The 17,380-nt window shown below is 36.7% G+C and overlaps 1 protein-coding gene across 1 annotated transcript; it reads right to left on the bottom strand.

Annotated features, from left to right (window-relative positions):
• Positions 1 to 5,465: 5,465 nt before the first annotated feature.
• On the bottom strand, positions 5,466 to 6,401 carry LOC130873773 (olfactory receptor 8B12-like). Its single transcript, XM_057768717.1, has one exon. It carries the CDS (start codon positions 6,399 to 6,401, stop codon positions 5,466 to 5,468), a length of 936 nt encoding a protein of 311 aa, XP_057624700.1.
• Positions 6,402 to 17,380: the final 10,979 nt, after the last annotated feature.

The following is a 17,380-nucleotide window of genomic DNA, read 5'->3' as shown; positions in this document are numbered from 1 at the left end:
CCGTTAATGCCCTCAGTATGTTAAGTGCAGCTTTCAATGATAATTGCAACGTGTTCACTCAGTTCAAACTATTGCTCATTTCATCTCTTTAGACTTCAGTCCTTCAGCATGCCTCATTACTTTTTGTTGAAAACAGATGTGGTTTACTGGGTTAGGGGTACTGAGATTAATAGATCTATAATGTGGAATTTTAGTTTGGCTTGACATTCAGCTTTATGTTTATAGACTAAGATTTATGCTGACTCTTCTGTTTGCTCTAGTTGAAAATGCCTGAGGCTTCAATTTCCTGTGGTGTTAATTTTTAACAACTGTTTTCATTTTTTGAAATTATAATCACATTATCCCTTTCCTCCATCTCAATATATTTATGAGACTAAATGTTTTAGATTCACAAACGAGTAGAAAGAAGAAGAAATCATCTATAGGAAATATCCTTGTGCATTTCCCTCTGTCTATGAAACTAGCACCCTTTTACACCTACAGTGTGGTTATGCAGAAGTCAGAGCTTGTAGCTGGCCTCCACTACATCTACACCTAACAAATAAATCTGCCAGACCAAGAACAAGTTGAGGGGTTTCACATCGAATGGACTGGTTAGCTTATCTCATACATAAGTTTGCATATATTATAATTTGTCTCTTAGTTCCCTATAAGTTGTAAAATGATCACAAGCATAGGGGAGAGACTTCTTGCAGCCCTGTCTTATACCCCTATTTGGCTGAACTGAAAATAAATAAATCCATTTTCTTTCAACAACTTCTGCTTCCTAACTTCTTTAGCATACATGGAACCTAAAGTGACAGCAACAATATCTCGGGGCTTTCTGTGTCCAGCCATTTCCCTCAACAGCAATCCCCTGTATTTCCTCCTTTCCCGACCACTTCTGTTAGCAGACACATAATTAAATGATTTTTTTGAAACTTTATTGCATAAATATACAGAGAGGTAAATAGGTACCAGGAGAAATAGGGCCATGCTTTTATATGTTAAGAGTAAAAGGAGATTCAATGAGGGTTGGTTGGTTAATGAAGGAGCTGACACATAACTATCCTTCAGGAATGAGGTTAGGTTAAAGAGAAGCAGAGACCATGATCTTCCGAGAGAGAGATAAGCATTACAAAGCAACAGTACACTGTGTCGGAAAATCATACCATGGTCTTAAGGGAAAAGACTGGCTTCCTTTTAAAACCTGGAGAGGAACTTCCTTTAAAGGCTGGCTTAAAGGAAGAGTAAGAGAGAGAGCCACCATGACAGGATGGCAGAGGGGTCCAGAGGAATACCCCAAATGAAGGGGACATCAGGCTTTTATGTTTTCAGAGGCAGAAGGTTCCATACCTTCCACACCAACTGATTCAGTTCAACATAGTGTAAGCGACAAAGAGCATGAAAGGGTGACATACCATTAATTAGGAGCTGTGAACATGCATAGAACAGCTTCCTAACTCTGTCTTAGGAGCAGAACTGGGTTAGGGGAAGGCTGATTTCTTCAAGCTATGAAACCTGGTCTCTTACAGTGACCAGTGTCTTAGAGGGACAGACTTATAATCTGGCAACATATATCTATAAAGGAACTGGAAATAGTTACATGTGGGAGGAAGAACATCAGCATTGAAGAACAGAAAGTTTCCTTTTTTAAAAAACAAAGAACTCAAATATATTTTATACAGAAAGAATTTGTTTCTAATTTGTTACATCTTCTTCCAGGATTCAGATGGTCTCGGGACCATCACCATTATCACACATGTGTATGCACTGACAGTGGAACAAAATTCTAAATTGTGTTCTTTATTCATAACTTAACAAAGGTTATTTGACTGTGATCATCAGGAAACTGTCCCTGTGTCTCCTCAGAACCAGCTCTCCGCTGAACAAGGAGCTTCCTCTAGTATTATATCTGTTATATCATAACACTCCATTGGCTTGGTTTACACATCTCTCTCTGATAGCTTATTTTTATTAAATGACTTTAACTGTGTTGTTTTTAACATTCTTGTGATATTTTAAGAATTCCCTGTTAATGGGGAAATTCTTTTTAAATGGAAACCCTTAGTCATTCACTCATAACCCGAACATTGCTTTCTGCAACAATATAGAAAAAGTGAACATCATGCTCCATGGTAGAAACCTAAATTCTTTTATTCTAAAGCCGTAACATAAGGTAAGAAAAGTCATTGTTTTCATTTCTAGTCAACATTATACTGGAAGTATCAATACAAAGGAGAAATAGATGTGACTTTTCAGGAACAATAAACCTGTCTTTTTTTTTTGCAATGACATGACTGTACATATAGAAGCATGAAAAATAAGATTCTCTGCTTATTTTATATATTTTAGTAAATTCTAGAATCAATAAGTGAAATTAACAAAATGTATGCACTTGAATGAATAAAGAGCAATTATATTTCTACATGCTAGACATAAATTTTTGAAATTTAAATTTCAGATATTTAAAATGAAATAAAAGGTATCAAATTCTCTTTTAAAGAGAGCATAATTCCATTTGAAAATGAGACGAGAATGTCTTTTCCTACCATGTCTGTTGAACATTTTTCCACAGGATATAGTACTTTAGCTTCCAGCCTCCTTTTCAACTAGTCCCATAAAATTATTGTCACTTAATCTGCAAATACGTCCACATAATCATATCCAAAACAATTGAAAAAAACAGTCCTTTCAATAAATGATGTTAAAAACAACTTATTGTCTTTGAAAATGTCATTATCTCATTCTATACACATAGCTAATACAACTATGCTTCTGTATACAGTAATTAATTTGAAATGGATCAAAGATCTGATTATAATGAAATAACCATAATTCTTTCAAGTGAAAACATGAACTATCTTTGAGACATGTGATTAGGAAAATCCAATGTAACAAAGCACTCATAGTGAAAAGAAAAATTGATGCACTGACAATTAAAACTAAACCAAAAGATATAAAATCATGTAGATGGGCAAGCCACCAACTTAAATAATAACTGCCTTATATATTTCTGAAGAAAGTATCCAAACTTCTTTTTAAAACAATTTTTAAGACAAATAATGGGCTGGTGATAATTCAGTTAACAAAATGTTTGCCATGAAAATATGAGAATCACAGCCCGATGTCCATAACCCATGTAAACAAGCTAGGTATGATGTCTCATGTTTGCAATCCTAATTATAGAGATGCAGAAACGAGAGTTCCTGGGACTTCCTGGCCAAGCAGCCTAACTGAACAGTGAACTCAAAGCCAAGTAAGAGACCTCCTACCAACAAGCAAGGTGGATGCTCCTGAATAAATGACACCCGATGCTGACCTCTGGCCTCCACACAGATGCATGCACACTCATGGACCTGAACATGTGAACAGACACACACATAGTCAGAGACTAACAGTGCTTTAAGTAGGAAAAAGCATTGCATAGACACTTCACAGAGGACAATAGCCAAATAGCTGATAAACATATTAAAATTTCCAATATCACTGTTTTGCCAAGAAACTTTATAAAAAATGCTTACAGTACTATTGCACTGCCCAGCCAGCAGAGTGCTGAAGAAAGAAATACTAAAAATAACAAAAGTTCATGTAGGAAAGAAAGATCGGTACCTAGCAGTTGGTGAAAGCAAAAGTAGTTTGAATACTTTGTAAGATACCGTGATGATAGAAATTCTATGATCCAGGAAACTCCCACATGTACTAGAGAAATAAGAGTGCGCTCTAGACAAAATACTTTCTTGACAATTTTCATGGAAACTTTATTAGTATTATTTAGATTCTGTAAACAAATATTCACTAAGACAGTAAGGAAATAAAACTGTGTATTTAGACAGCAGAGTACATACTAAGGAGCAACACCTAAGAAAAATATTGCGATGGCATTGACAATGACAGTGGCCAGCACTCAAAGACAGCGTGGGAAACCATAGGTGCTGCTCAACGCCAGAACGCATGCTTAACGTGAGCATGACCCTGGATCCCAGCACTGTAAAAATAAAACAAAGTAAAAAGAAAAGTAAATATGATGTTTAACTCTTATTATGATGTTCAAGACTAAGCAAAATGGATTCTGCCAGGGTCAGAGTGAGAAGGGCAGGTTTTTCCAGGAAGAGAATGAATTTACTGGGAATATTACTGAGAAAGAACAGCCCAGAACAGTCTAAAATGACAAAAATTGCCTACTCTGAGTGGTTTATTGTGGGGACAGGACACCTACCAGAAGAAAAGATGAAAAGAGATAGCATGAGGTAGGGCATGATAGAAATAAACTCTTTATATATATGAAAAGTTTATATGAAACCTATCATTTTGTACAAATAGTATATGATAGTATTTTTAAATAAGATGGTAAAAAGGTTGGGCACTTTTTCCATTTGCCTACATTATATGAATTTCCCACCATTCCTACTCCTAACCCATAAATGTCCTGAATTCAGTCTTCCACGCGACCGACCTCATTACTGGAAATATAGTTTCCAATGGGCTTCACCTTCTGTGACAACCTGTACATTATTGAATAGAATCATTCGGAAGGGGGGAATTAAACAGTTTTCTTAACCCCTTTTCCTAATAAAGAGAACTTGCCTAAGAATATTTTCTAATTCAAAACATCTTCCCAAGGGTTCACAAAGAAATATTTCTATCAGTGATGGATAAAAATTGTTATAAAGATTGTCCTTTAAATCTCTCCATGAAACTCTATCTCCTTTTACCCAATATAGTAAGCATACATTCAAACCTGTCTGTTATTAAGTTTTCCATACCTTTGAAGTTCCAAAATTCTGTCTCCATTTATGGAAAAATAATGAATGGATGAAGCTTCTGTGCAGCATCTTACAGCCTGGGTCTGTAAGGCTCTCTGTACCACTTTGAGGGAGCACAAATGGTTCTCAGATCCATTGTTCCCATTCATTCGCTACTTCAATCATCTTAAAAACATTTCTTTTTCAACTGAATTTTTCATGTCTAAAATGCTTGCAAAAATGATATCCCAAAACTAATCTAGTCAAAGTTGAATGGCATCTCTGAAATAAAATCAGATTTGTTTGACTCTAAACATCAGTGACAACCTTAAAGATGTGAAACTAGCCATGGGAAGGGTGGAACAAGAAAACGGGGCTAAGAAGAAACAAAACAAATGTTATTGGGACCCAAAGTCCTGTATTTCAGTCTCAACTCAAGTACTGGGAGCATGTGCATCCCTAGGTAACCTGTAAAACCTTTAGAAATCACCAGTGTGTGCACATTATATGAATGGGTGGGATTGGATTATTTCTTAGGTATATTTTATCATTATAAAAAACTAATTCTGCAAAATAAAGAATGATTGAGGCAGCTGGATAGGACAATTTAAATATTCTTAAGAATGAGATTTTAACTTCTCCTGTTGTTATAATGGAGGAGGGACTGACTTTTGTTATTGAAAAATATTGCTTTTTAAAAAAACTTCTAATAAAGCCTTGCATGTTATTTCCAAAGCACTTTCACGAGAAGATTTTTCTGCTCAAGGTTTTCTTCAGAGCAATCTTGACATCCTTATTCCTCAGGCTATAGATCAATGGGTTGAACATGGGCACCACAGCAGTATAGAAAACAGAGGACAATTTCCCCTGGTCCAGGGGCAAACTAGAAGGTGGCTTAAGGTACATAAAAGTTCCTGACCCAAAAAAGAGAGAGACTACGATAATATGGGAAGTGCAGGTACTGAAGGCTTTGGACCTGCCTTCTTTGGCACTAATGTGGAGAATGCTAGAGAGGATGAAGCCATAAGATATAAAAATGGTAACAATGGGCACTACAATGCCAATGGCCACAACAATGAAAACAACCAACAAATTGGTGAAGGAGCTGTTGCAGGACAGCTCGAGGAGGGGAACGATGTCACACATATAGTGGTTAATGACATTGTCGGCACAGAAGGTTAGAAACTGTAAGTTTCCCATATGGGTCACAGCCCCAAATACCCCCATCCCATAGACACCCGACAACAAATATGAACATACTTGGGGAGACATGGTGACCCTGTAGAGCAATGGTTTACAGATGGCAACATAGCGGTCATATGTCATTGCTGAAAGGATGTAGGACTCAGAAAACACAAAAAAGCAGAAGAAGAAAAATTGAGTCATACACCCTGCATAGGAAATGATATTCTTTCTCACAATAAATCCCATCAGCATTTTAGGGGTGAGAGCGGTGGAGTAACTAAAATCTATGAAGGACAAGTTGAGGAGGAAGAAGTACATGGGGGTATGCAGGTGAGAGTTCAGCCCTATCAAGGTGATCAAGCCCAGGTTTCCCACCACAGTAATCACATAGAAACCTAGAAATAGGATGAAGAATGGGATCTGGAGTTCAGACTGCTCTGTTAATCCAACAAGGACGAACTCTGCCACCCAGGAAGTGTTCTCTGCAGCCATTCTCCTCTGGGAGTGTCTGTGAAGGTTAAAAATATAATAAGAATCATTAAGAGAAAGAGGGAGTAGTTATACACCATGGAAGTACACAGAACCAAAGGATGGGAGGGATAATAAAAGAACAAAACAATTTCTAACACTAACTATGGGACAGACACTTTCTAAATGCTGGCTGGTCTACAATTATCCCATTTTCCAAGTGAGGACCCTTTGAAACTAGCATGAAGTCACAGGGAATTACAACCACCTGACTCCTAAGCAGAGAGCTTCTAACTGCTTTGGAGCAGGAAGCTGTGGGTCAGGCAGACACTCACGTGTGGTTAGAGCTCTCTACCTCCTCCGGTTCATCTCTTTCCGGGTGAGGCAATTGGTCTAGGGAACTGTACAGACAGCTCTACTCTTGCTTCTTGGCATTTAGGATCAAAACTTCTAGTTTGTCTTGGTTCTCAGTTAGGATTGGATGGCGAGCTTGCTCTCTCGTTGTCCCTTTGTTGTGAGACTCCTGGACAGTTACTAGGAGAGGGTTAAACATCTTTCCCTAGCACATGAACAACAGAAAACTGAGGCTTTTATTGGAAATCTCAGTGAGCTCCCACAGGACTATTGCCCCAGAGTCTGCCTTCCTAAGGAAATGTTCATTACACCCTTGATAATGCTTCAAGTGGCTTTTAATGAATTGTTTTTTTCTTTAAGTTACATCTTCTTGAACATAGTTAAAAATAAAGCATTGAGGAGGAGCTAATTCTTCCCATCCAGTACAGAGCACTTTCTGTTTACCAAGCACTGTGCCTGACATCACGACAATGTACAAATAATTCTGACTTGATTATTACCGATATTACCCTAAAACATAAGTTAATACATGTTTTAGCTAGCTGTGGTTAACCATCACACAATGACTACATACTTCAATGAATCCCACTGTACACACTGAATATATAATATATCCTTAGTGATTTTAAAAATTCTGTTGATTTGTAAACGAGGAGGCTGACTCCAGAGTTTTAAGTCCACTCTGATCTCTCCAACTCCAATGACAGTCTTAATCATTGCCTACCGTGTCCCTGCCAGTGTCACACATTCTCTAAAGAAATGTCCTTAAGTACAAGAATTTAGAGGCTCTAGGTAGATTTTTTTTTTTTTAAACAAAGAGGGTGACAAGTACTAGATGCAGGAAAAGTCAATCAGAGAGGATCTCGGACAACAGCAGAAAAGAGTCACCATTTCATTCATGTGACAGAAACCACTTGACCATATCCAAGCTAAAATATAAAGACACTTACTATCTCATCCTATTGTCTGCTCAAGCAAGTTAATCTTGGTAATAAAAAACAAATGCTTGCCAGATAGTCATTATCTGTCAATGCATGAAAGGTCAAGCATTGTCCCTAAACCTAGCAATAGGAATTTGATGACTCTGACCAAGAATGGCATTGTATGTCTTCTGTGACACAGAAATTCTTCTGAGCAACTTTATTCTCCCCTAGGTGAGATTAATAAGTTGTTTATGATCATCATCATTGTTATTATTATTATTAGCCCACATAGAAAATGGTAAGTTATATATTTATAGGGCATTATCCAAGTCTAAGAAGACAGAAAATATTTATCTATGAAATGTGGAAAAAAGCATGAACAGGAAAAGTTCTGTGAAGGAAAAATAAACCACTCAGAGAAATAGAAAGGGAGAAAACATTCCAGTTTTAACTAGTTATCTGACATCTAAACACAAGATTTGAGAAGTGTTGTTTGGGAAATAAGTTACTCAACTACCACACTAGCATCCACTGCTTGATTGACTCAAGATCCTCCCCCAAGGAATCCCATTTTTGCCCTCAAACTGAAATGTATTAACTCAGAACAGTGAGTGACTCTAAGGGAGAAATTTCTAGATGTAGTAACAGGAAAGAAATGTGGGATACCTGGCTGGGGATTTAGACAAGCATGAGTCAACTGACTGAGTCTAATATAAGTTCTAGTGGCGCTCTGTGTACATCCCTTATCAGAGACTAAGAATTGTGAATTTCATAGCCAAGAAATAATTTGTATTTGAGGAAAATCTAGCTTTGGTCATCAAAGTATTTATAATGATTTCAGCAGAGTTCAGTCTAGAGACTTCCTGGAATGGTTTTAGAATTTTAGCTCCAAAGTCCATCTCCCTTCAGCCAAGCCCAGCCTTCACCATACACATAGCCACATGCATACATTTTGTCATAAGCACACATACATCAATGAGGATTTACTAACTCTCAGCTCGGTCTCAGCCATAATGGTGTCTCATTAGCCAACTAATACTTAGAACTGTATCTCAGACTGAGACTAATGACTGCTGCCTTCTATTCTCAAGCGCCCACTACACACACTTGAGAAATACATAATATCAAACAACTATGAAAAATCACAACATCCTTCAAAGCAAGCTTTCTCTGAGACTGTGCAGGGGGGAAGACCTTAGAAGTTCAGTATATGCTTGCTTGTCTTTAGGAGCTTTAGAAAGCTCTATATGCATGATATAACACAAGGGAAAGTTCTTTTGAGGTTAACAGTTCACAAATGGTTTCCATGGGAACTTCATTTCACTGCATCAATGTTTTATTTCAAGTGAGCCGGAGGCTTCTTTATCCTTCTACTCTTGACTTGCTGCAATATAATGAGAGTGAAGCAAGGAAATATGTCTGTAAGTTACCGTTTTCTCCAAACTTGAAACTCTGTATAATATCTTCTTTGTCTGATTTACTATTAATAGAAAATCATATGTGAGACAAGAATTATATCAAGCTGATCAGGGCAAGTATATGCACTACACAGGACTTTGAAACATATGGTGTATACATTAGCCTCTAAGAGTCTGGCATGCCATCAAATAGCATGTGGTTGTGCTGAAGATGACTCTGTCCACTCTACACAAGAGAAATCCAAAAACAACTAAAATTCCAACACACCAGACAGCCTGTCTGAAGAAAGATAACAGCTGAATTGTTCCCACCCAAAATCAGTTCAGATGGACCCAAAGGATGTGCATAGATTAATGTCATCTATAAGACATCTTACTATAACATTAATTTTAATTGTGCATTTATGTCAAATGCTAAGTAAAAAAAAATCCAAAGAAATGGTTTCTTTCCCAAAGGTTTGTAATATGACAGAGGCATCTTCCATCTGTTCCACCTCCTTTGACTAATCTTTTCCATTCCAGAACTCACAGGCTTTGCTTCTTGGTGATCTGTGACTCTTCCTCTCTACATGCTTGATAATCTCATTGCTGGGCTTTAAAGATAGTCTTCACCACACCAGCCAGGAAGCAGGTAAGCTATGTTGCAGGAGGTCCTTCCACTCCTCCAGTCAATAGCCGCTGAGATACCAGCCCATTGGGGCATGGTCTCTCTCCCTTTAAAAAAGCGGCCACTTCCCTCCTCGCGCTCTCTTACTTCCTGCTCCGCTTCCGGCGACTAGACTCCCTTCCTGATTGTGCAGAGGGCTGTTGTCTGGGATGGTGATCTGTAAGTTTTTTCCCCTTTAAATAAATAACCATTATATTAATCATAATTCCAAACGAGCGTGGGATTGTTTGTGACTTACGCCTTCGCCTTCAAAGCTAACTGCAGATCTTCACCTAATCCTCATCTTCTCTAAATCCCCATGCCCTACCCACTCATATTTCAACCCTAGTTTAGCAGCATGCCACCTGCTGAGGCCACCTTCCCCCAGCTACCCCCATCTCCAGTGGAGCTCACAAATCTTGGCCACCTAACTGTTTTACCCCAGGCCAGGACTCCAGCAGGCACTTCCTCAGAACCTACAGGAAGCTCTGGCCAGGAAAACAGGCAAGCTAACTGCAGATCTTTAGCTCTCTCTCTGTTCTGCCAAGTCCAATCTCCCATTCTTATCCCCAGCTCCTTAGCAGACCACCTGCTGCAGCATTCCATTCCTCCTTCCCCACCCCAGTAGATCACACAGCTCTACCCTTCTCTGAACTCATTGCATTATCCCAGCCCCCAAAACTAATGGGCATTCCATGGTAATCCCCACTCTCTGCTCTGATTCCAGAGAAATAAGCAGATTCTGATAGAACACCCTTCTTTTTCCCTCCTGTGGACTCAGTTACCAACCCCCTCCTAGCCTATCCCCTGCCTAAGTGTCACCCCCCAATACCTAGAGATACATTATACTTGGAAACATCAGTGACAGCTTCTATTACTATCCCAGAATAACTTTCTACAGGCAACATATTCTCCTAAGAAGCACAGAGGTCATCAGAAATCAAGAAACAAAACAATCACCCAACAAAGACAAGACCAATTATCAGCACATAAAATTATGGTCTTCCACATCACATATTCCTAAAAACACAATCAATAATAGTCAAGGCAGTGTGTCTTCATTAGAGAACAGCAACCCTACCATAATAGGCCCTGAGTACTGCAGGATGGCTAAAGCCCCCCAAAAATAACATTTATGAATATAACCTAACAGAGATCCTTAAAGAGGAAATTTAAAAAATCCCTTAAAGAAATATATGAAAATACAAACAAATAGTAAAAGGAAATGGGAAAAAAAAAAGGAAAAAAAGAGGTCAGGACCTGAAAGTGGAAATAGAATCAATAAAGAAAACCCAAATTTGAGAGAATCTGGAAATAAAAATTTAGAAACTGGAACAGAAATCACAGAGGTAAACTTTACAAACAAAATGCAAGAGATGGAAGAGACAATCTCAGTCATTGAAGACATGATATAATAAATGAATACCTCAGTCAAAGAAAATGATAGACCTCTAAAAATATCCTGGCACAAAAACACCCAGGAAATCAGACATACTACAAAAAGAACAAATCTAAGAATACTAGGAATAGAAGAGGGAAAAGAAACCCAGGTCAAAGACCCAGAAAATATTTTCAACAAAATCATAGAAGAAAAATTTCCTAGCCTAAAGAAGGAGATACCTATCAAGGTAAAAAAAGAATACACCAAACAGACTGGACCAGAAAAGAAAACCCCCATGTCAAAACACTAAATGTAGAGAAGAAAGAGAGAATATTAATGGCTGCAAAGGAAAAAGATCAAGTAACATATTAAGGCAGACATTTTAGAATAACACTGTATTTCTAAATGAAGACTTTAAAAGCCAAAAAGTCTTGAGCAAGTGTTCTAAGAAACTACTGGTACCAGCCCAGACTACAATATGCAAAAAAAAAAAAAAAAAAAAAAAAAAAAAAATTCAATCACAATGTATGGAGAAAATAGACATTGCATGATGAAACCAAATTTAAGTAATTTATATCTACAAAGTCAGCCCTACAGATTTTAGAAGGAAAACTCCAGCCTAAAAATGATAAGCACATCTGAGAAAACACAAGGAATAAATAATCCTAGACTACCAAATCACAAAATAGGGATAAAAGAGGGGGAGACAAGAAGGGATTGGGAAGAGAGGAGGGAGGGGAAACTGCAGTCAAAATGTAAAAATAATAAATAAATAAATAAATAAATAAATAAATAAATAAATAAATAAATAAATACAAAAAGAGAGAAGAAACACACACTCCATAATAACCAAAGAAGGAAGATATACAAACATCATTCTTTGATATTTCTCAACATAAAGGGTCTCAATTCCTCAATAAAGACTAACAGATTAGATATAAAAACAGGATTCATTATTTTACTGCATCTAAAAATCGTGCTTTAGCGTCAAGGATTGACATCATTTCAGGGTAAAGGGATGGAAAAACATATTCCAAGCAAATGGACCTGAGCAGAAAGCTCTGTAACCATTTTGCTATCTGCCAAACAAACTTCAAACCAAAACTAATAAGAAGAAATGGGAAAGGACACCTACATACTCATCAAAGGAAGAATCCACTCTAAGAGGACATTATAATTCTGAACATCTATTCAACAAACGCAAGAGCACCCAAATGCATAAAAGAAAAGCTGCTGTAACTTAAAACACACATTGACTCTCACACATTGATAGTGGGAGACTGCAGTATCTGACTCACCAGACTAAAACTAAACAGAGATATGCTGGAGCTAAGTGACATTATAAACCAAATAGAACTAACAGATATTTGACCATTTAACGCAAACACAAAATAATATGCCTTCTTCTTTGCACCCCATGCAACTTTCTTCAAATTTAACAGCATACTTAGACACAAAGCAAGTCTAAACAAATACAAGAAAAATTAAATAACATCCCCCATCCTATCAGGCCATCACAGATTAACAAATACAAAGATTAACATGTGACCTATTTTGTTTGTCTCAAAAAAAAAACCTTCTAGGCGATTTCCATTTCTCTTTTTTTTATTTGTTTCGCTTTTTAATTATTTATTTTTTGAGATATATAATTACATTATTTCATCCTTTCCTCTTTCTCCTTTCAAACCCTCCCATCTAATTACTTATTGGAGAAGTAGAGGGGAGTGTTGATATATTTTTGAAGCCCTGACTTATCTGTCTTGGTCTCATTTTATATCTACTATGTCAGAAGAAAAATTATTAGCAACAATCCCATTCACTGTGAAAAATATCCCAGATAACCAATAATCACATAATCACTGTATATATGTTGAACAAGATTTCCAAATCAACCTTCCCACTTCTGCCTATTATTTACCAGGTGAAGAGCTTGGTAACTGTGTTGAATAGCTCCTAAGCTTCAAATAACGAACATGTGTACGTGTGTCCTGTCCCTCTGTCTTTTTCTCTGGCTCTGTCTCTCTGTGTCTCTGTCTGTGTGTATCTCCCTCTGTCTCTCTTTATTTCTGTGTCTCTGTCTTTCCCTCCATTTCTTTATCTCTGTCTCTCCATCTCTATCTCTGTCTGTCTATCTCTATTTCTGTGTGTGTGTGTGTGTGTGTGTGTGCACCAAGTTGGTTAAATTCTCTATAGCTGAGGATAAACTTGAACTCCTGATCTCCTGCTCCAACATTTTGAATATGGGGATCGCAGTCCTGCTCCATCTCACCTGGTTTATGTGGTAGTGGCAGTCAAACGCAGAGTCTCATACACAAAAAGCAAGCACTCTACAAATTAAGCTACATACTTAGCCCCAGATAACTAATCTTAAAATAAGAGGATCACAAATGGAGTATTTTTCCATTTGAAATATGCATCAGAGAACATATTTTAATATAATATTTTATTAATTCTTTCAGAATTACATACATACAATGTATTTTGATTCTACTCACCCTCCACTCATCCCCATAACTCCTTCCAAACCCCCTCTCGCTTCCTCCAAACTTCATGTCTTTTTCTTATAACCCACCAAGTCTAATTTGGGTTTCCCATGTACTCATGGGTTTGGGGCCATCCACTGCACTGGTGCATGGTTGACCTACCAGTTTTACCCTTAAATAAAACTGACTTTTCTTCCCACAGAATCTCTCAAATATCATAGATTCTTACTTACCTAATGATGGGAGCTAGTGAAACCTTCCACACTCTCTGCTGAGATATTAACTGCCTGGAAACTGTGGAGATCTTGAGCAGGCAATTACTGCTGCTGTGAATTCATGACTACAGCAGTCCCATCGTGTCCAGAAGTCACTGTTCCGTTCTGTTCCTCTTGGATCTCCAGATCTTGTCATCTCCCCCACCTCTTCTTCTGCAAAGCTCTCTGGCCTTTTGGAGCAGAAACTGACAAACGTGTCCCATTTGTGGCTCAACATTTTACTGACACTTATTCTGTGCACTTTGACAATTGGGAGTTTCTACATTAACAGTCATCCAGTGCACAAAGAAACTTCTCTGACATGGCCCAAGAGCTGCATTAATCAATGGGTATAGGTATTTGAACTTAAAAGCACTTTGATACTCTTTCCATTTAGCAAAAATAATACTAACTAGCTTATCCTAGAGCCTAAGAGCTCCCAATTCATGGATTTATGACTAGATTTACAGTAACAACAACAAAAAAAGAACCAGAGACAGACATGCAGACTCTTTCCCAGTAGGCCACAGCCACATGGCGATACAGATTAATAGAAATGGGTTAAATCAAGATGTGAGAGTTAGCCAATAAGAGGCTAGAACTAATGGGCCAAGCGGTAATTTAATTAGTATAATCTCTGTGTGGTGATTTTGGGGATAAACTAGCCCTGCGGCCAGGAAGAACAAGGGGGCCCTCTCCCCCTACAACACATTAGGTTTCACCAGCAGTACAGATGGCAAACCAAACCAGATGACATCGTGAAATGACAGGACAACTACTCTATTATTTGAAGGACAGAAAGGAAAGAATCACAAATTGGAGTCTAATTAAAATATTGAGCCGAGAGAATATAGGCATGTGACAGTATGAATAAGTGATTAGGAATGGCAACGAACTGGATTTAGGACAGATGATCAAATGCTGTCCAAAACCTGCAATGGAAATAAGAATTAAAGATACAGCCTTGGAGAAGCAGAGCTGAAAGGAGACAAGGTCAAAATACAAACGAGAGAATCAGCTACAGAAGTAGGTGAAGAATGAGGAACTTTGCTCTGAGAGGAAATATTTAAACAGAAGGACTGAGGATTAAGGATGAAACTTTTTGAAAAGTACTCACAAAATGGGAGAAGAAAATTTTGCTGAGAAAAAATCTTTTAATTAAAAAGCTGAGAATAACAACTGACAGACAGATTGGATGTTGAACTGGCCTGGCCTGGAATGAAATTCCAACTTAGTAATTCCTTAGCTATGTGAACTTGGGGAAGTTGTCCTGATGTCATTGATATATGATGACCCCATATAAACTTAGGGGGGTAATGCCACTCTTGCACATGTGTATAAGGAATAAAGTCTGACTTTAGTAAATACTTGCTAGATTCAAAACTGGCAGAACCTCTCCACTCCTCCTCCCCACCAATGGGAGAAATAAATTATAGTCTCAGACTCCAACTATCTCCACATCACATTTTAGCTTTATCTTAGTGAAAAATTTTTGCAAGAATTCAACATGAAGCCATCTTACTTAAGACATTGGAAAAATTTTAAGAACAAATTTATTTAATTTGTTTAACATATTAAAGACTATTTTGAGTTTCTCTTTCTTTTTTGTGAATTTCACTGATTTTCATCTTTCAAATGAATTTCCAGGATCTTTAAATTGTTCATTTATTAGTATGGTTATTCACAACATTCAGTTACTTTTAATATCCAATATCCATAGTGATTGACTCTCTTTATTATTGATATTATTAGTTTTTATTTTATATTTTTTCTTGATTGGTCTAACAAGAATTTTATTGATCTCTTAAAATGACTATATTGTGCTTTTACTGATTTTTCTTTATTAATCGTTGATCATCTGTTTTATTAAGTTATACTTTATCTCAATTTTCCCCCATTCACATTAAATTTTTTTCTGTTTACAGGTTTGGGGCTATGAATTATTGATTCTTGATTTTTATCTTTTTCTTCTATAGTACAGCTACTTACAACTACAAAAACAATCTTAGTTAACTCATACAATGTTCAACTTTTTCCATTTTTGTTTAGCTCTAATGTCCCTTGAGAGTTTTTATTCAGCAATTATGTTGTTTAGAAGTGTATGGTTAGTTTAATTTCCATATGTGCCAAGATCTGTTCTTAGTTTCTAATTTAATTCCACAGTAGGAAGAGAACATATTTTGTATGTTTTTGGTACTCTTAAATTTATTGAAATTTGTTTAATGTCTTGGCATATGGTCTGTCTTCATGATTTTTTCCATGTACACTTGAAAACTGTGTGTTTTATTGTTGTTATATGAAATGTTATATAAATGTCACTCTCTTCATATAAGTTGATAGTGCCGTTCAGGTCTTCTGTGTCTATAAGTACTTTTGTCTCCATGTTCTGTCAGTCATTGTCAATATCACAATGAATTTTTCTATATCTTTTTTCAGTTTTCCCAATGTTTGTTTGATGTATTTGCGGTTATAAGTTGACTTCAGTTATTTATTTTCCCTCTCTCTCCCCATGTCCCTCCCTCCTTTCTTCCCACTCTCACTCCCAACCTCCTGTTTCAGGATTGAACCCAGAGCATGTATATGTGAACCAAACATTCTACAACTGACAGGATTTCTTATGTAATAGCTCTAACAATATCTGTTAGTATATTCCATCACCTGTTGTCTATTGTGTCAAAACTTAACATAACTACTCCAAAATTTGTATGACTGGGTCTTACACAGTATATTTTTCTTCAGGTTTTACTTTTTTAACTTATAATACTTATATGTATTTGTAGAAAACTTTATGATAATATGATACATGTATGCAAAGTGTAGTAACCAGATCAAAGTGTTTGCTGGAATTTCCATGGTTGACATTTCTGTGTTCTGGGAATGTTAACATTCCTAGTTATTGTAAAATCTGTCACATACTGCTATAGATAACAGTTACCCTATTAAGTTCTAGTAGACCAGCACTAACCCTTCTACCTATGTACTGTGGTTCTTATGTAATATCCTTCTACCCCTGATCTCTTCTGTACCTCCTAGGCTCTTGTGACCACTATTCTATTCTGTTCTTTTATAAGATTAATTTTTCAATGTCAATGAGTCTTCTTGTGCATGAATTATTTTATTTAACATAATGACCTCCAGTTTTACCCACAATGCGCTAACTACAGGATTAGATCACTGTGTGTCCTAATGGTATTCTACTGTTACATTTTTTCTTATTCACTCATGCTATAATGGAGACACTGACTATTAAATGATCATTGTGAATGGTACTATAGTAAGGATACAGATATCTCTTTGATATAATAATTTCATTCTTTGAATTCTTACAAGTATAAAAGCAATTTTAGCTAACTCATACAATGTTTAACTTTTTCCATTTTTACAGTAGTCAAATTGCTGAATCATATGGTGACTTTATTTTTAGTTTTTAAAGAAATCTCCATAATGTTTCACATAATTTTTGAGGAAAAAAAACTGTTTCACATTTACTGTTATGATTCATTTTTAAATGTACATATTTGAATATTTCAACATGCAGTTTAGT

This window comes from Chionomys nivalis, chromosome 4 (assembly GCF_950005125.1).
Source record: "Chionomys nivalis chromosome 4, mChiNiv1.1, whole genome shotgun sequence".
NCBI classification, from domain to species: Eukaryota; Metazoa; Chordata; class Mammalia; order Rodentia; family Cricetidae; genus Chionomys; species Chionomys nivalis.
The sequence above is the reverse complement of the archived record's forward strand: the minus strand, read 5'-3'. Positions and strand labels throughout refer to the sequence as shown.

What these genes read in the sequence shown, in the direction of transcription:
- LOC130873773 (XM_057768717.1), bottom strand. Translation starts at nt 6,401, where the DNA reads ATGGCTGCAGAGAACACTTCCTGGGTGGCAGAGTTCGTCCTTGTTGGA.